We start from the raw sequence: 20,262 nt of genomic DNA on the forward strand, positions 1-20,262 counted from the left end.
ACTGGGAGCTGATTGTCACTCAAGACCATGAACTCCTTATTGCCACATTCAGACTTAAATTGAAGAAAGTAGGGAAAATCACTAGACCATTCAGGTATGACTTAAATCATATCCCTTATGATTATACAGTGGAAGTAACAAACAGATTCAAGGGATTAGATCTGATAGACAGAGTGCCTAAAGAACTATGAATGGAGGTTCGTGACATTGTACAATTGGCAGGGGTCAAGACCATCCCCAAGGAAAAGAAATGCAAAAATGTAAAATGGTTGTCTGAGGAGGCCTTACAAATAGCTGTGAATAGAAGAGAAGTGAAAGGCAAAGGAGAAAAGGAAACATATACCCATTTGAATGCAACTTTCCAAAGAATAGCAAGGGGAGATAAGAAAGCCTTCCTCAGTGATCAATGCAAAGAAATAGAGGAAAGCAATAGAATGGGAAAGACTAGAGATTTCAAGAAAATTAGAGATACCAAAGGAACATTTCATGCAAAGATGGGCACAATAAAGGACTGAAAAGGTATGGACCTAACAGAAGTAGAAGATATTAAGAAAAGGTGGTAAGAATACACAGAAGAACTGTACAAAAAAGATCTTCATGACCCAGATAATCACGATGGTGTGATGACTCACCTAGAGCCAGACAAACTGGAATGTGAAGTCAAGTGGGCCTTAGGAAACATCATTACGAACAAAGCTAGTGGAGGTGATGGAATTCCAGGTGAGCTGTTTCAACTCCTAAAAGATGATGCTGTGAAAGTGCTGCATTCAATATGCCAGCAAATTTGGAAAGCTCAGCAGTGGCCACAGTACTGGAAAAGGTAAGTTTTTCATTCCAACCTCAAAGAAAGGCAATGCCAAAGAATGCTCAAACTACCACACAATTGTACTCATCTCACATGCTAGCTTAGTAATGGTCAAAATTCTCCAAGCCAGGCTTCAACAGTACATGAACCATGAACTTCCAGATGTTCAAGCTGGTTTTAGAAAAGGCAGAGGAACCAGAGATCAAATTGCCAACATCCGTTGGATCATCGAAAAACCAAGAGAGTTCCAGAAAAACATTGACTATGCCAAAGCCTTTGTGTGGATCACCATAAACTGTGGAAAATTCTTAAAGAGATGGGAATTCCAAGCCACCTGACCTGCCTCTTGAGAAATCTGTATGTAGGTCAGGAAGCAACAGTCAGAGCTGGATATGGAACAACAGACTGGTTCAAAATAGGGAAATGAGTACATCAAAGCTGTATATTGTCACCCTGTTTATTTAACTTATACACAGAGTACATCATGAGAAACGCTGGGCTGGATGAAGCACAGCTGGAATCAAGATTGCTGGGAGAAATATCAATAACCTAAGATATGCAGATGACACCACCCTTACGGCAGAAAGTGAAGAAGAGCTAAAGAGCCTCTTGATGAAAGTGAAGATGAGGAGGAGAGTGAAAATGTTGGCTTAAAACTCGACGTTCAGAAAACTAATGGTCATGACATCTGGTCCCATCACTTCATGGCAAATAGGGAAACAATGGAAACAGTGACAGACTTTATTTTTTTGGGCTCCAAAATCACTGCAGATGGTAACTGCAGCCATGTAATTAAAAGACGCTTGCTCCTTGGAAGAAAAGCTATGACCAACCTAGATAGCATATTAAAAAGCAGAGACATTACTTTGCCAACAAAGGTCTGTCTAGTCAAGACTATGGTTTTTCCAGTATTCATGTATGGATGTGAGAGTTGGACTATAAAGAAAGCTGAGAGCCAAAGAATTGATGCTTCTGAACTGTGGTGTTGGAGAAGACTCTTGAGAGTCCCTTGGACTGCAAGGAGATCCAACCAGTCCATCCTAAAGGAGATCAGTCCTGAACATTCATTGGAAGGGCTGATGCTGAAGCTGAAACTCCAATCCTTTGGCCACCTGATGGGAAGAGCTGACTCATTTGAAAAGACCCTGACGCTGGGAAAGATTGAAGGCAGGAGAAGGGAATGACAGAGGATGAGATGGTTGGATGGCATCACAGACTCAATGGGCATGAGTTTGAGTAAACTCCGGGAGTTGGTGATGGACAGGGAGGCCTGGCGTGCTGCAGTCCATGGGGTTGCAAAGAGTTGGACACAACTGAGCGATTGTAGTGAACTGATTGTAGTGAATCCAGACAGGTTCTGGATTTTTTTTTTCATTTATTTTTATTAGTTGGAGGCTAATTACTTTACAATATTGTAGTGGTTTTTGTCATACATTGACATGAATCAGCCATGGAGTTACATGTGTTCCCCATCCTGATCCCCCCACCCTCTTCCCTCCCCATCCCATCTCTCTGGGTCTTCCCAGTGCACCAGCCCTGAGCACTTGTCTTATGCATCTAACCTGGGCTGGTGATCTGTTTCACACTTGATAGTATACATGTTTCAACGCTATTCTCTCAGATCATCCCACCCTCGCCTTCTTCCACAGAGTCCAAAAGTCTGTTCTATACACCTGTGTCTCTTTTTCTGTCCTGCATATAGGGTTATTGTTACCATCTTTTTAAATTCCATATATATGCATTAGTATACTATATTGGTGTTTATCTTTCTGGCTTACTTCATTCTGTATAATGGGTCCAGTTTCATCCATCTCATTAGAACTGATTCAAATGTATTCTTTTTAATGGCTGAGTAATATTCCATTGTGTATATGTACCACAACTTTCTTATCCATTCATCTACTGATGGGCATCTAGGTTGCTTCCATGTCCTGGCTATTATAAACAGTGCTGCGATGAACATTGGGGTGTACGTGTCTCTTTCAGATCTGGTTTCCTCAGTGTGTATGCACAGCAGTGGGATTGCTGGGTCATATGGCAGTTCTTTTTCCAGTTTTTAAAGGAATCTCCACACTGTTCTCCATAGTGGCTGTACTAGTTTGCATTCCCACCAACAGTGTAAGAGGGTTCCCTTTTCTCCACACCCTCTCCAGCATTTATTGCTTGTAGACTTTTGGATAGCAGCCATCCTGACTGGCGTGTAATGGTACCTCATTGTGGTTTTGATTTGCATTTCTCTGATAATGAGTGATATTGAGCATCTTTTCATGTGTTTGTTAGTCATCTGTATTTCTTCTTTGGAGAAATGTCCGTTTAGCTCTTTGGCCCACTTTTTGATTGGGTCATTTATTTTTCTGGAATTGAGCTGCAGGAGTTGCTTGTATATTTTTGAGATTAATCCTTTGTCTCTTTCTTCATTTGCTATTATTTTCTCCAATTCTGAAGGTTCTGGATTTAAAAGCCAGCTCCATATTGGATGTCACCAGTTGTTTCAAGGCTCATGAAGTGTCCCTTGCCTCATATGTGCTTCTTCAAGTGACAGCTAAAATTCACTTTAATAAATCCCAAATACCTTCCTAATCACCCACTAGAGTAAACTGCTGGTCCATTTTTCTCTCCCATTTGTCTCCTCTTTAAACTACAAGTCATTCAGCAGAGGAATTGATGCTACTGGAATGGTCCATAGTCTTCACACTTCAACATATATAAGAATCACCTGGAGTTTAACATAACCTTCAAGTTCCCAGGGCCTCCTCACAAGTCTATCCCAGGCCAGCCACTGTGCCAGCAGATTTTACATGCAAAATGTGAGGGAGACATTATTCTTTTCAAATGATAAAACAGAAACTTACAGATGTGAAGAGAATAGATTTTGCCATAATTCAGCTAGGTCTTTTATCTTTCAAGAGATTAGGGTAGCCCTAGTGAAAATTATACCTAATCTGAGTATGGCTTCTTGCTAATATTTAACTGTAATGTTTTCCCTCTTTGCTCTGGTCAACATTATAACATCTTTTTTTTTTTTTTTTTTTTTTTAGCCGATTTCTTAAATAATGTTACCTAAAGCACTACACTTGATCAACAGCTCGATTTAATAAAGAAGCACTTAATGTTAGCTCCGGAGGGACAAGATTAATTAATCTTTGCCCTCAAGGATCTCACAGTCTAGCCAGCCACCCTGATCAGACCATAGTCCTAGGGGGTCTGTAGGGGCAAAAATCCACTCAAGGGCAGAACTTCAGATTGATTCATTTTTATCTAATGCAGTAATTATGTTGTCATCTGACACTGATATTGATGTACAGTCTTGGCCAAAGTGATTTCTACAGGGATGAGAGAGGAGGATGTGTTCTGAACTTATTTCTTCCATTAGGCACTCTGATCCCTTCAGCACTGGCCTCTCTTCTCCAAGCTGTCTGCACATTGGCCCAGAGCCACAAGGTGGCAGGATAAGCCTCAGCATTTCTTATCCAAACCAACTGAAGCCGTAGGCTTTTAAGTGCATGCTTGCTCTGCCCATACCTCTCAAACTCATGCTGGGAGAAATTTAGAGCAAATATTATCCAGATTAGTTTTACCTCGAGTAGCTTGTTTCCATCTACCACCCACCCATCAGTTCTTCTCTCCTTTCAGTGCTAACTCAAGGACATTCCAAGGTTATATTTTGGAGAACCCCTGGAGCATCTGGGATTTCATTCTGCATTTCAAAACCTTTTCATGTCCTACTCAATGATCTGTTTACATAAAACGTCTATTAATTTTGCCATTTTAATGGCTATCTAGCTTATTTAATATGAATGTCTTGGTATTACAATGGCTTGTATATTTCCAAATCAGTCCCGGATTCTTTTTCTTTTAGTCTAAAATGAGCTGTAGCTCAGACTGTTCTTCCATGAAGCCATATCTCTCCAGGACTTCCCTGTAGCTCAAACAGTAAAGAATCTGTCTGCAACGCAGGAGACCAGTGTTCAGTACCTAGACTGGGAAGATCCTCTGGAGAAGGGAATGGCAATTCATTCCAGTATTCTTGCCTGGAGAATCCCATGGACACTCAAGAAGCTTGGTGGACTACTGTCCATGGGGTTGCAAAAAGCTGGACACGACTGAGCGACTAACACACACACATGTAAATATCTCTCCAAGTTGTGGGAAAGTCAGCCTTTCTGAGAAAGTTTTTGTTTTCCTCAGAAGTTTCAACACATTTCTCAACTCTAAGGTTAGAAACTGTGTTTTTCTATTTTTCTTAAAGTGTTCTTGCATTTTCCCCTTTCCGTTCACTTCTACCCTTCTCTGTGTTATCTTCTAAAAGCTGCTGGCATAGAAAGAGGCTCTGTGACATCTCTGGGGAGCTCATGTCTTCTATTATGCTTGATTTTAGTAGGTATCTGGCCCCAGACAGTAAAACTCGGAGAGTACCATAACCATGCAACCTTAGTGTACCAGAATAATTCTGAGCTCATCCATTGCCAAGTAAGACAAATTATTTTAGTGCAATGGCAAAACAAAACAAAACAAAAATAAACAAGCAAAAAAACCTCCCTGAACATTCTTTCAGGACTCAGGAGCCATTAATTAGAATAACTAAGAACTCCTGAAGAAGACTAGATCCTGACTGGATTTCTGCGTTTGGCTATTGGGTAGAAACTAGGACCTAAAAGAAATTAGAATGAAATGGCACACCTGCAGTGAAGCCAACTTTCCCAGATGCTCATTTAGGTAAGAATAGGTTTGGAAGCCAGAGAAGGCAATGGCAACCGACTCCAGTACTCTTGCCTGGAAAATCCCATGGCCAGAGGAGCCTGGTGGGCTGCAGTCCATGGGGTCTCGAAGAGTCAGACACGACTGAGCGACTTCACTTTCACTTTTCACTTTCATGAACTGGACAAGGAAATGGCAACCCACTCCAGTGTTCTTGCCTAGAGAATCCCAGGGTCGTCAGAGCCTGGTGGGCTGCCATCTATGGGGGTCGCAAAGAGTCGGACATGATTGAAGCGACTTAGCAGCAGCCCCAGGTTTGGAAGCATCATCACAGGCTTGATTACGGGTCAGGTCCCTCTAAGCGGTACTGGTCAAGACACTTGGAGCCCCCCCCCGCCACCAACTTTCACCCTGTCTTTTCTGGGGTAATGTATGTGGCTTTGAAATCTTTTATGTTCCCTCTGTAATCTAGAAGGAGGGAGAGAAGATGCTCACCGCATATTCTGTGTCATTTAATAACTGGTCTTACAGCAATAATTTATCATTTTTTGTAATTAGATTTGGTTTTTACCACTCTGCTATTATCCTTCCCTGATCCCTCCAAATACATTGTAACAAACTGTGTGTGTGTACCTTCCTTTTGAGAGTATCAATTGCACCCACTTTTGAGGTAGCTCTTCCTATTTTAGGTTTTCTTAAATTGGAGTGATGAATCCCTAAGTCAGAATAAGTTGGACACACAAAATTTTGATTGAGGTAATTGCTCAGGCATAGTGAATGAAGGCAGACATCTTTTTTTTTCTTTTTTAAGACTTATTTTTTTAAGAGCAGTTTTAGGTTAAAATTAAGATGATATACAGAGATTTCCCATATGCCCCCTGCTTCCACATGTGTACAGATTTCTCTATTATCAGCTTTCCCACTAGAGTGGTACATATGTTACAACTGATCAACCCATATTAACACATAACTACCCAAAGGTCGTAGTTATCGAGGGTTCATTCTTGGTGTATGTCTATGTGTTTAGATATGTACAATGCCATATATGGGCTTTCCAGGTGGTGCTAGAGGTAAATAACCCACCTGCCAATGCAGGAAATTTGACGTGGGTTCGATCTCTGGTTGGGAAGATCCTCTGGAGGAGGGCATGGAAACCCACTCCAGTATTCTTGCCTGGAGAATTCCAGTGACCAGAGGAGCCTGGAGTGCTATAGTCCATAGGGTTACACAGAGTTGGACATGACCAAAGCAGCTTAGCATGCACATACAATGACATATATCCATCATTATGGTATTGTACTATTTTCACTGGCCAAAATATCCTGTGTTCCACCTACTCATCCCTTCAGCTACCATTCCCATCCCCTACCCTCAAACTCCTGGCAACCACTGATATTTTACTGTATACATCATTGTACATTTTCTAGAATGTAGACTTTTCAGTTTGGCTTATTTCATTTAGTAATACACATTTAACTTTCCTTCCTATCTTTTCAGGGCTTGATGGCTCATTTCTTTTTAATGCCATATAATATACCATTGCCTGGATGTATCATGGTTTATTTTGTGATTTCAAGGACATTTTGGTTGCTTTCAGGTTTTGTCATTTTGAATAAAAATGCTAACAACATCTGTGTGCAGGTTTTTGTGGACATAAGTTTCAACTCTTTTGTGTAAATACTGAGGAGCACATTTGCTGGGTCATATGGCAAGAGCGTGTTTAGTTTTGTAACAAGCTGCCAATTCTTTCCAAAGTGGCTGGACCATGTTTTATTCACACTCGCAATGAATTAGAGTTCTTGTTATTCCACATTCTTGTCAGCATTTGGTGTTGTCAGTGTTCCAAACTTTGGACATTTTAATAGGTGTGTAGTGATATCTCATAGTTCTTTTAATTTGCAGTTCCCTGATGACATATGTAGAGCATCTCTTTTTATACAATTCTTACTTTTTAAATTATAGTTGATTTTTAATATTAGTTTCATGCGTTAGCCTAGTGATTCAGTTTCTTGAATCACTATGATTCAAAAATATTTAATATTATAAACAAAATTGATTTATAAGTCAAATTATTTATAATATTATATTAGTTTCATGTGTTAACATAGTGATACAATTTTTACAGATAGTACTTTATTAAAAGCTATTATCAGCTAATGGCTATATTCCCTGTGCTATATATACAGTATATCCTCGTTCTTATCTATTTTATACATACTAGTTTGTATCTCTTAATCCCATATCCCAAACTTGACCTTCCCCCTCCCCTTTCCTCACTGTTAACCACTGGATCTGTGAATCTTTTTCTGTTTTGCTATATACATTTGTATTATTTTTCAATTTCACCTATAATTGATGTCACGTAGTATTTGTTTTTCTCTACCATCTCATTAAGTACGATATTCTTTTGGTCCATCCATTTTGCTATAAATGACGGAATTTCATTCTTTTTTATGGATGAGTAAATTCCATTGTGTATATATAACATATCTTCTTTTTCCATTCATCTATTGACAGTCTCAACAGACACATTAAAAACATTTGACAGAATTCAATATCCATTTATGGTAAAATTCTCAACCAAGTGGTATAGAGGAAGCATACATCAACATAATAATCCATATATGCCAAACCCACAGCTAACATCATACTCAACAGTGAAAAGCTGAAAGATTTTCCTCTCTGATGAGAAATAAAACAAGGATACATACTCTCACCACTAATTCAATATAGCACAGGAAATCCTAGCCAGAGTGACTGAGCAAGGAAGAAAATAGTCATCTAAATCAGAAATAAAGAAGGATACTGTCACTTTTTGCAGATGATATGATGCTATAAGAAAACAACCCTAAAGACTTGACCATAAAACTGTTAGAACTAACAAAGGAATTCAGTAAAGCCATAGGATAGAAGATCAATATACAGAAATCTGTGGCATTTTATATATTAATGGTGAAGTATCTGAAAGAGAAATTAAAATAATCCCATTTACCACTGCATCAAAAATCACTAATGTCTGACTAAAATTATTTGTCTGTTTCCTTGAAGTGAAGACAAATGCTACACTCTGGCAAGGTGAACTCCTTCGAACTCAGATCTTTTCTATCAGTCAATATATCTCAGTGGAAAATCACTGGCTTATAGTATTTAATCCCCTAGTCAATCTATGATCTCTATTACATGTATATTATTAGTTGCTTCAACATAGTAATGCAAAGTAGACTTCTGTCTTCTTTTTAGAAACCAAATTATGTATAGAGGGACTTATAGGTTTAGATATAACAAATTGCTTTTACTTGATAGTAATTTTGGGGGCTTCCCAGGAGGTACAGTAGTAAAGAATCCACCTGCCAAATGCAGACACCAGAAACATGGGTTCAATCCCTGGATAAGGAGGAAATAACAACCCACTTCAATATTCTTGCCTGAAAAATTTCATTGAACAGAGGAGGCTGGTGGGCTACAGTTCATGAAGTCACAAAGAGTCGGACACAACTGAGTGAGCACACAACTTCAAAGTTGAATTCACTTGTTAAAACATATTTTTTCTTAAATAGACTACCGCATTTTGTGGTGAGTGGTAGTAAGGCGATAATTGGCCCTCATTATAGTAGCTTCTTAATAAAACAATGAATTTGGAGACAAATATATCACTTGTCATTTTTTTAGGCTTAACTGTTTATTTGTTTTTGATTTTTAATTGGAGTACAGTTGCTTACAATGTTGTATTAGTTTCTGCTGTATAATGAAGTGAATCAGCCACATGTATACACATATTCCCTCCCTCTTGGGCTTCTCTCCCACCTCACCCCCTATCCTTCCCATCTAGATCAACACAGAACACTGAGCTGAGCTACCCACACTATACAGCAGGTTCTCACTAGCCATCTACTTTACACATGTCTTATTAAGGTGAGTTGCATTTGAAAGATAAAATTTAGCTCTCATTTGTATTTTATTAACATGTTGTCCAATCTCAAGACTTTCATAAGGGCAGCCTTCATCTTCTTGTTCCTGAGGCTATATATTAGAGGATTGCATAAAGGTGTTATCACAGAATAAAACAAGGTAATGAATTTTTGCCTTTTCACTGGGTGTCCTGATCCAGGACTAACATACATCACCATAACAGAGCCAAAAAACAGAATTACCACAGCCAGATGAGAAGCACAAGTAGAGAAAGCCTTGCGTTTGCTGGCTGCTGAGGGCAACCTTATCACAGCCAGAATCACCAGTGCATAGGCGCAAAGGATGAAGAGAAAGGTGCCGATCATGAAAATAACATTGAAAGTAGAGTAAATGAATTGTGTGGTGGTGTCTTCAGAACAGGACAGCATCATCAATGGGACAGGATCACATATAAAATGGTCGATGATATTTGGGTTGCAAAAGGGCAACCGTGAAATGAGAACAACTGGGGTTACGAAGAGAATGAACCCACAGGACCACCCAAAGATGACGAGGCCAGTGTAGAGGTCTTTAGTCATGATGCGTGGGTAATGCAGAGGACGGCAGATGGCAAGATACCTGTCAAAGGCCATGATGCAAAGGTAGAAGCCCTCGTCACACCCAAAAGAGAAGAAGAAGTAGAACTGTGCAAAACAACCCACAAAGGAGATGGACTTGCTTGAGGACAGGAAGTGGGCCAACATGTTGGGGACGGTTGTGGTGACATAACATATTTCCAGGAAAGAGAAATTCCCCAAGAAGATGTACATGGGGGTGTGAAGGCGCTGATCCCACCGCACAGCACAGACAATGGCTGTGTTCCCCATCAGGGTCAGGATATAGGCTGCTGAGAAGAGCACGAAGTAGAAGCGCTGCATTTCTGGGCTTGAGGGAAAGCCCAGGAGGATAAAGTGGGTAACAGAGTGGGTGATTTCTCTGCTGGACACATTCATTAGTCTGGAAGACATGGGGATGACAGTGGTTTGAGCTTTAATGGAGTGCACTGATTCTTCCTGAAAAAAACCAATTTCTTTACCTTTCATTTCATAAAATTGTAAACAAATTTTTAACAACAAAACTGTGGCTTTCATGACTCAGCACTGAACATATATTACTTTAAAAATTCACAATAAGAGAAGAGGGAAAACATGAAATGGAGAAAAATTTTTACTTTTCTAAGAAAGCTTAACTAGATACTAGGAATGTATGTAATTCTGATAAATTACCTGTGTTAGTGTGTTCATTCATCTGTTTACCTATACTAATGATATTACATTTCTGTGCATATGAAGTTTTTCTAATGTGCCTGTGTTTGGTATCCATGGTCAACTTAGATTCTATATATAAGTGATATCACACAGTGTTTGTATTTTTCTGACTGATTTCACTAAGAACGTTCTCTAGGTCCATTCACATTATTGCAAATGGCAAATATGAAAGCAAGTCAAGTGTTCATCAACAGATGAATGGATAAAGAAGATATAGTATACACACATATGTATATATATATACATACCACATATATTACTGTATCAGTAATATTCCATTGTAATAGAATATTACTCCGCCACAAAAGTATCTATTAACATGTTCACTGTGTCAGGTAGGCTTTTAAGTGCTGGAGAAACAGCTGTGGCCATGACAGATCTTGAGCTCATGGAGCTTATAATCAAGAGATTACCATAAACTTTTAATACTTTTTTTGCACAATTTTGATTTGTTTTCCACTATTGGAAATATTTTTGCATTTAACAAAGAATATTTAATAAATAAAAGGAATCTTTTTCAAGGTGGGAATCCAAGACTTTGAGTCAGGGAGGTCCTTGATATATTTCTATGTAGGTAGGTTATATCTGGATTCCTAAGTCAGACCACGTAGATGACTGACTCTTATTTGATGATTGAGATGGCACCTAAATTGGAAGGACTATTTATAGATCCTCATTGCCTTTTGGATTGTATAAATATGGATATAGTAAATTAAGCCAGCTAAATATGTGACGGTGCTATCTAAAATAGTCTGTTAATACTTTTAAAGAAAGAACTCACTTATTTACACAAGACTTTTTAGGAAATACATCTTCTAATAACTTGCTTGAAAGACATTTATGTATTTGAATGGATTATCTCTCTATCTTTCAGAAATTTCTGCATCCTTTTTACTCAAGATCCTAGTATCAGCCACCTCTGTTAATTTATTTTAGGTACAGAAAAGTCTTTGACAAAAGATTCATCTTAAATCATTACTGATACTTACCCTTTTGTATTGGAATATATCCTGGGGATAGTAATTGTCCAGTGACAGGTTTAGAATAAATCTTGTACGTACAGCAAAAACTCATACATGAGAAAATTGTTACTTCAAAAAGAATTAATACATGTTAAACCAGGGCTCATTAATCTAATGGAAGTGAGAAACAATATATGAGTTTGGAAAAGAATATATCTCTGAGATGAAATATTTGCCGTATTTCCTCTACTACCAAGCAACAGAAATCATCCAAATAAATTCTTCTCCAGCAATTTATGAGTTAATATAAACAACAACAACTGCATCTTCATTTGAAATCTTAAGCCTCTTTGCTTATATCTTATTCATCCTTTAGAGAGAGAAAGAAGTGAAACTTAGAATTTAAGCTTCTAGGATTTAAGGAAACAAGAAGGAATGTATATTATTTAGTCTTTTTTTGGGGAGGTTAGCATTTTGTCCTAATGAAATGTTTAGTTTTCTCAAAGAAGAAAATGCTTCCTAGTAAATTATTTTTGCAAACTATGGAGCACATGTGGCTCACATGATATGATTTCCGCTCACCTCTTGGCTGAACGCTGAGAAGAGATTCAGGGATGGAAGATTAAATATCACTCCATGGAGCAAAAGGCATGTGAGGGACTTCCTAGAAACTGGATGATCCAGTTTGTGATCTTTGAAGGGTTACAAAGGGTGAACCCTATAAGATATTTTTTCTTGAGTTTCAAGGCACATGTTTGTGGTTAAGAAAAAAGCATAGATGAAGGAAATATATATGCATATTCCTTGCATTATAACCTTTGGGGATTTGGGGTTTTCTCTTAATGATCTATTAGATTTGTTTAAAAGAGGGATAATTTTGAATTTTCACTTGTATATAATCAACCGCCCCCCCAAAAAAAATCAAACGCCAAGTCCTAGTGTTCTCCAAAGAATAGTGAAGATGTGGAAATCGATTTTATTTATTTATTTTTATTCTCTAGTATCCATGTATAGTTGAAGGTTCCTGGGGAATAATTAAGTAATAATTGGAATTGTCATAATATCTGCAATAGGAAGCTTTACTACTGGGTTCCTGATACTAACTTTGAAGAAGAAGAAACCATTCTTCTTGTCCATCAAATATCTGTTCTTGCATAGCTTGTTAGAGATATTTAAGCTGCATTTTTTTTAGAGTAAAAAGAGTTGACAACTCAAGCTTATATAAGTATCGGATTGGTCAAAAAATTTTTTCAGGTTTTTCCGTAAGGTGTTATGGAAAAATTCTATGAACTTTTTGGCCAAAGCGAGAGAATGGTGATTGCTGGGAACTGGGGGATGAAGGAAATGGGGGGAGGTTGGTCAAAGGGTGCAAACTTCCAGCTATAATATGAATAAATTCAAGTGCACAGCATGGTGGCTATAGTTAAACTATATTACATACTTAAAAGTTGCTAAGGAAGTAGATTGTACATCTACTAATGTAGTATATTAATTAATTTTCATATGTTGAACTCTCCTTGCATTCATGGGATAAATTCTGCTTAGTCATGTGTATAAGGCTTTTAATATGTGACTGAATTCAGTTTTCTAGTATTTGTTGAGAATTTTGTGTCTATATTCAAGAGGGATATGGGTTTGTAGTTTTCTTATCTTGTCATACCTTTTTCTGGCTTTGGTATTTGGATATGACTAGCCTTTTGAATGAATTAGGAAATGTTTATTCCAATGTCAGCATAAAGTTTGTCAATTTTGTTGATATTTTCTGTATTTTTTCTTTATAAATTACTTGTGATTCTTAACACTTTTTTCTCCTTTTTCTTTAAAGTGAAACGAAATGTTGTTCTAAACAATTTATAATTATTAACTCACATTAACTCTATAAACTATTGTTAGTAGTTTCAGAATCAATAATATTTATTTATGCTGAATCTGTTAAAGACAATCAATCTCAGGCACATTGTGGTATGACTTGAAATTCAAGAGGAAAATTAGGAAAAATTCCTGGATATATACAGAGAGGCCTGGAAGAATATGGGAAAAGCTAGACACAACTATTAAGGAAGCTAAGCTTGTTGAAATACACAAATTGTGCCACTTCCCCATACATAGGGCTGATACAACTCAGAATATTGTCTTAGGAAGACAGTTTCAAAGGCCTGAGACTCACGGGACTGAATCTCTCTAAAAATACATCTTCTAGTGCACTCTCATCCCAGAAATAATATTGCTGACACCTTTTGCACATAAAATTTTTAATTATTTTAAGTTTTATACCACTGTAGGTATTTGCTCTTTGACTTGTTCCTAGACATTTACACTATGTCAGAAAATTATGTGACTAATTTAGAAAATAAAACTAAGAAAAATAGTCAAATATGAAAATATAAAGCAGAGTGACTGAACTGAACTGAATACTGGCAAAATATTCTATTACATGTACATACTAGGAACTTCCCAAGTGATGCTAGTGGTAAAGAACCTGCCTGCCAATGCAGAAGGCATAAGAGATTTGTATTTGATCCCTTGATGGGGAAGGTCCCTTGGAGGAGGACATGGCAACCCACTACAGTATTCTTCCCTGGATAATCCCCATGGACAGAGGAACTTGGCAGGCTACAGTCCATAGGGTCATAGAGTCAGACATGACTGAAGCAACTTAGCATGCATACGTACATACTATAATGGTCTTAACAATTTACTTATTGGTGCATATGTAATTTATTGACAGTTTTAGATATTCTCCAGGGCTGACTTTGTATGAGAAAGTTTGAGGAACTGAGATACATAAGAGAAAATGTAGATGACAGAAAAGAGAACTGGTTTGAGGAAAGAGCACAAAACCAAGAAGATGAAATTTTGGTCATAGTTGGGGTACTTACGTGATTAGTCTATACCACTGATGCTATTAAGGGGACACTGATGACGTCCCCAAGACTACACATGCAGCAACTGTGTCTTAAGTGAGCTCTAGGCAGCAAGTAAAATTTCTAAGAACATTTATAGGAAATACAAGACATAACAAGTTGTGTATTTGTGTGTTTTATGTATGTCCTATTTTTTCTTGAAGTATCAGGTATGCATTTAGTATACTGGTTTTGAACCAGTTTTAGTTTTGGGGATAGAGTCTATCATCAAAATTCTTTCCAGATTTTGCTGCTAAACATTTATCAGTGGCTGCTTCAGCCAGCAATGTATAAATTCTGGATCAAAGTCCTAGTTTGTTGGCTCAGCTTCAGTTCCAGAAGCAAGATTTTCCCCATTTCATTTTGAGGGAAGAATTCAGTTCAGTTTAGTTGCTCAGTCGTGCCTGACTCTTTGTGACCTCTTGGACTGCAGCACGCCAGGCTTTCCTGTTCATCACAAACTCCCGGAGCTTGCTTAAACTCATATCCACCGAGTCAGTGATGCCATCCAACCATTTCATCCTCTGTCGGTCCCCTTCTCCTCCTGCCTTCAATCATCCCCAGCATCAGGGTCTTTTCTAATGAGTTGACTCTTCACATCAGGTGGCCAAAGTACTGGAGTTTCAGCTTCAACATCAATCCTTCCAATGAATATTCAGGACTGATTTCCTTTAGGATTGACTGGTTTGATCTCCTTGCAGCCCAAGGGACTCTCAAGAGTCTTCTCCAGCACCACAGTGCAAAAGCACCAATTCTTCGGTGCTCAGTTTTCTTTATAGTCCAACTCTCACATCCATACATGACTGCTGGAAAAATCAAAGCTTTGACTAGAGAGGTCTTTGCCGGCAAAGTAATGTCTCTGCTTTTTAATATGTTGTCTAGGTTTGTCATAGCTTTTCTTCCAAGGAGCAAGCATCTTTTGATTTCATGGCTACAGTTACCATCTGCAGTGATTTTGGAGCCCAAAAAAATAAAGTCTGTCACGGTTTCCATTGTTTCCCTATCTATTTGCCATGAAGTGATGGGATTGGATGCCATGATCTTAGTATTTTGAATGTAGAGTTTCAAGCCAGCCTTTTCACTCTCCTCTTTCACTTTCACCAAGAGGCTCTTTAGTTCCTCTTCGCTTTCTGCCAGAAGAGTGCTGTCATCTGCATCTCTGAGGTTATTGATATTTCTCCTGGCAATCTTGATTTCAACTTATGCTTCATCCAGCCCAATATTTCATATGATGTACTCTGAATATAAATAAAATAAGTAGAGTGACAATATACAGCCTTGATGTACTCCTTTCCCAATTCTGAACCAGTCCTTTGTTCCATGTTCGGTTCTAACTGTTGCTTCCTGACTTGCATACAGATTTCTCAGGAGGCAGGTAAGGTGGTCTGGTATTCCTATCTCTTGAAGAATTTTCCAGAGTTTGCTGTGATCCACACAGTCAAAGACTTTAGAGTAGTCAATGAAGCAGAAGTAGACATTGCTCTGGAATTCTCTCGCTTTTTCTATGATCCAATAGATGTTCTCAATTTATACATAAAGAATAAGCCTTCTTTAACATTGTCAAGTTGAGATTTTTGAATTGACTTTAAAAAGACTTTGGTAAGAAAAAATAACAGTAAGCTTATCATAATAAATTTGTAAAGCACTTCAGGAAACAGAACAAAATATCCTATAATTTTGTTAAAAGATGGCAGCTGTAAATTTTTCTATAAAATTCCTTCTTTTAATTTCTTAATTACAAAATGTGTTTGGAAATAATTATGTAAGTCCACTCTATTTTGGAATAAAAGTTTAAATTTCATGTTATATTGTTAACATATCTATATGATATCCTATAATTTAACTGTGTTATAATTCACTTAATCTCCAATTACTAAACAATTTGATATGTATGATTTTGATGTTATTATCATTATTTTATTTTCATTAAACTAATAAAATTATTTGGAATGAAACAACAGATTTACAAAATTTACTTGTAACATCCAGAAAAATGGTAGATATTGCTACCTATTCTTTTTTTTTCCCTGTTTAGAGCTAAGTATTTGCAGTTTTCTTTTTATACACTCTACTGATTTTTGATGTATTTATTTAGAGGTGTACTGCATTTTTGTTGTTATTATGAATGGCATTTTCTTTTATTGTATTTTCCTCCTGATTATTATCTTTGTATATTTACTTTGCATGGGGAAGCTATTTTAAAGTTTTTTTTTCCTGATTTTAATCATTGTTGAAATTATTTTTATGAAAATTCACATCAAATATCTGCTAGTGTTTGATAAAGAAAAATAGGCAGAAAAATAAGTTTTTGGATGAGAATAAATTTCTGAATTTTAATTCAAGAGCTAATTGATGAGTATGATGTGCTATGTTTTAATCCCTATCTTCTCCCTTTTTCTTTTAGGAGAATTGGAGAGTTAAACACTTGCCTTCCCCCTTTTCAGTACTTTTAATGAGAGAAAGTGGAGAAGGCTCCATGTGGCTTACTTCTTCCCTCCACTACCAAAGGGTATTGTAAGGCTCTGCAGGTTGTTCCTGGCATAAACGAGCCTGTCCGAGAGAGGGAGTGGAGGCTGTCACTCAGCCTGTGCCCAGGGAGCAGAAGTGAGCAGCCTGCTGTGAGTGGGAGTCCCCCCGCCCCGAGGAAGTGGTGCATAAAAACACCTCTGGTCAAGACTTGTAGCTGAGGGGCTGCTGCTTTGTGATTTTATAATTTATGCAAAGGGCTTCAGAGACTGAGGACCTGCACCCAAACTTTTAAATTAAGTCATACTATCACCTCACTTAGATCCTGATTTTACCTCCCTTGCATAGCTAAAATGAAGATATATTAGTGAATCTGGTCTTTTTGTGCTTCTATGGAACTGGCTACAGTTTCACTAGTAGATAAGATTGTGTTACTCAGAATGAAATTTATTTACTAATATGCAATATGATGATTCCAGGTCACTTTGAAAATTAACTGCAGAATAATGTACCTCATTTCAGACATTGGCTAAACTATCTTATTTCTGTCCTCAGACTTTCATACACTGTCCTTGCTGCATGATTAATCTTCACTCTCCTATATACAGGGGGAAAAGCACTTTAAAAAATCTTAAAGTACTTAAAATAGAATTATTGTGGCCTTATTAATTTTTTCCAGGCAATCTTGTTTCCAGGTCTCACTTGTATTCTGTTTAAGTACATTTATTCTTTTGTATTGAGTGCTCCCAGGTAGTACTAAAATAAAGATGTAATATTCAAGTTATATGATTTTAAAACAATCACCAAACTAACGAGTTGGAGAAAACTATTTTCCCCAAATGGTGTTCAAAAATTGGCTTTGCTAAGAAGAAGTTTTTTGACAAGCTTATCTGGGGAAGAAGCTCAAACTCCAAAGAGCCTACATATAGACAAAATTATTCTGACTATGCAAAGGAAAGAAGTTCTGGTCATTCTTGTGGGTGATGGGGAGAGGACGAGAAAGGAAGAGACAGAGATAGCACCAGGTATAATATGAGAACTTGACTGTGTATTCAGCACGAAGATCCTTCCTCTTACTTCCTAACTCCATCCTGTAGTCAGGTATATTAACCCAAAAAAAGCTTGAATGATTCGGATGAATTCTTTTTAATGGCTGAGTAATATTCCATGGTGTATATGTACCACAGCTTCCTTATTCATTCGTCTGCTGATGGGCATCTAGGTTGCTTCCATGTCCTGGTTATTATAAATAGTGCTGAATCAGTTCTAATGAGATGGATGAAACTGGAGCCCATTATACAGAGTGAAGTAATCCAGAAAGATAAAGACCAATACAGTATACTAATGCATATATATGGAATTTAGAAAGATGGTAACGATAACCCTATATGCAAAACAGAAAAAGAGACACAGAAGTACAGAACAGAATTTTGGACTCTGTGGGAGAAGGCGAGGGTGGGATGTTTCGAGAGAACAGCATCGAAACATGTATACTATCTAGGGTGAAACAGATCACCAGCCCAGGTTGGATGCATGAGACAAGTGCTCAGGCCTGGTGCACTGGGAAGACCCAGAGGAATCAGGTGGAGAGGGAGGTGGGAGGGGGGATCAGGATGGGGAATACATGTAAATCCATGGCTGATTCATGTCAATGTATGGCAAAACCCACCACAATATTGTAAAATAATTAGCCTCCGACTAATAAAAATAAATGAAAAAAAAAAAAGCTTGAATGAGTTTGATTTTGGATAAAATGTTGATGGGGATGAGTCTCACACTCAGATTGATGTGATCAAAACAAGATAGCAGGCAGACTAGGAGTGAGAGGAGAGAAACACACATGAACTTCTTGTGTAGTGTGTATCTAGGAAAACAGTGGTTATATGGTGCATGTGTAGGGAGATAGTGGTTGTATGGCACATGTGTAGGGAGACAGTGGTTGCATGGTGTGTGTGTAGGGAAATAGTGATGGGGACTCTAGACATCTAATCACTATGGAGTTAGGGGTCAGAGACAAATCCACTTAAATTTGCAAAAGATAGAAACTGAGCAGTTGACATCTGGGTTCAGTTCAGTTCAGGCCCTCAGTCATGTCCAGCTCTTGGCAACCCCATGGACTTCAAAATGCCAGGCTTCCCTGTCCATCACCAACTCCCAGAGCTTTCTTAAACTCATGTCCATTGAATTGGTAATGCCATCCAGTCATCCCATCCTCTGTTGTCCCCTTCTCCTCCTGCCTTCAATCTTTCCCAGCATCAGGGTCTTTTCAGATGAGTCAGTTCTTCGCATCAGGTGGCCAAAAGATTGGAGTTTCAGCTTCAGCATCAGTCCTTCCAATGAATATTCAGGACTGATTTCCTTTAGGATTGACCAGTTTGATCTTCTTGCAGTCCAAGGGACTCTCAAGAATCTTCTCCAACACCACAATTCAAAACCATCAGTTCTTTGGTGCTCAGCTTTCCTTATGGTCCAACACTCACATCCATATATGACTACTGGAAAAACCATAGCTTTGACTAGGTGGAACTTTGTTGGCAAAGTAATATCTCTGCTTTTTAACGTGCTATCTAGGTTGGTATAGTTTTTCTTCCAAGGAGCAAGCGTCTTTAAGTTTCTTGGCTGCAGTTAACCATCTACAGTGATTTTGGAGCCCAAGAAAATAAAGTCTGTCACCATTTCCATTGTTTCCCCGTCTATTTGCCATGAAGTGATGGGACTGGATGCCATAATCTTAGTTTTTTGAAAGTTGAGTTTTAAGACAGCTTTTTCACTCTCCTCTTTCACTTTCATCAAGAGGCTTTTTAGTTCTTCACTTTCTGCCATAAGGGTAGTGTCATCTGCATATCTGAGGTTATTGATATTTCTCCTGGCAATCTTGATTTCGGCTTGTGATTCATCCAGCCTGGCATTTTGCATGATGTACTCTGCATATAAGTTTAATGAACAGGGTGACAATATACGCCTTGACGTACTCCTTTTACAATTTGGAACCAGTCAGTTGTTCCATGTCCGGTTCCAACTGTTGCTTAAACTTAAATTTGCAAACTGAGAAGTTGACTTAGAAACTTAGAAACTGAGCAGTTGGCATCTGGGTTATGTATGGTTTTTTCCTTGAAAAATCTAAGAGAATGTCTGGCATTTTCCAGTTTCCATACAGTACACACAGGAACACTAATACAATAAAGTCTAGTACAAATGATTTATGTAAATTC

General features: G+C 37.9%; 1 protein-coding gene across 1 annotated transcript; it reads right to left on the reverse strand.

The window, feature by feature from the left end:
- Positions 1 to 9,447: 9,447 nt before the first annotated feature.
- On the reverse strand, positions 9,448 to 10,404 carry LOC122444256 (olfactory receptor 11G2-like). The gene has a single exon (XM_043472993.1). It carries the CDS (start codon positions 10,402 to 10,404, stop codon positions 9,448 to 9,450), a length of 957 nt encoding a protein of 318 aa, XP_043328928.1.
- Positions 10,405 to 20,262: the final 9,858 nt, after the last annotated feature.

This window comes from Cervus canadensis, chromosome 6, assembly GCF_019320065.1.
Source record: "Cervus canadensis isolate Bull #8, Minnesota chromosome 6, ASM1932006v1, whole genome shotgun sequence".
In the NCBI taxonomy this organism is placed as follows: domain Eukaryota; kingdom Metazoa; phylum Chordata; class Mammalia; order Artiodactyla; family Cervidae; genus Cervus; species Cervus canadensis.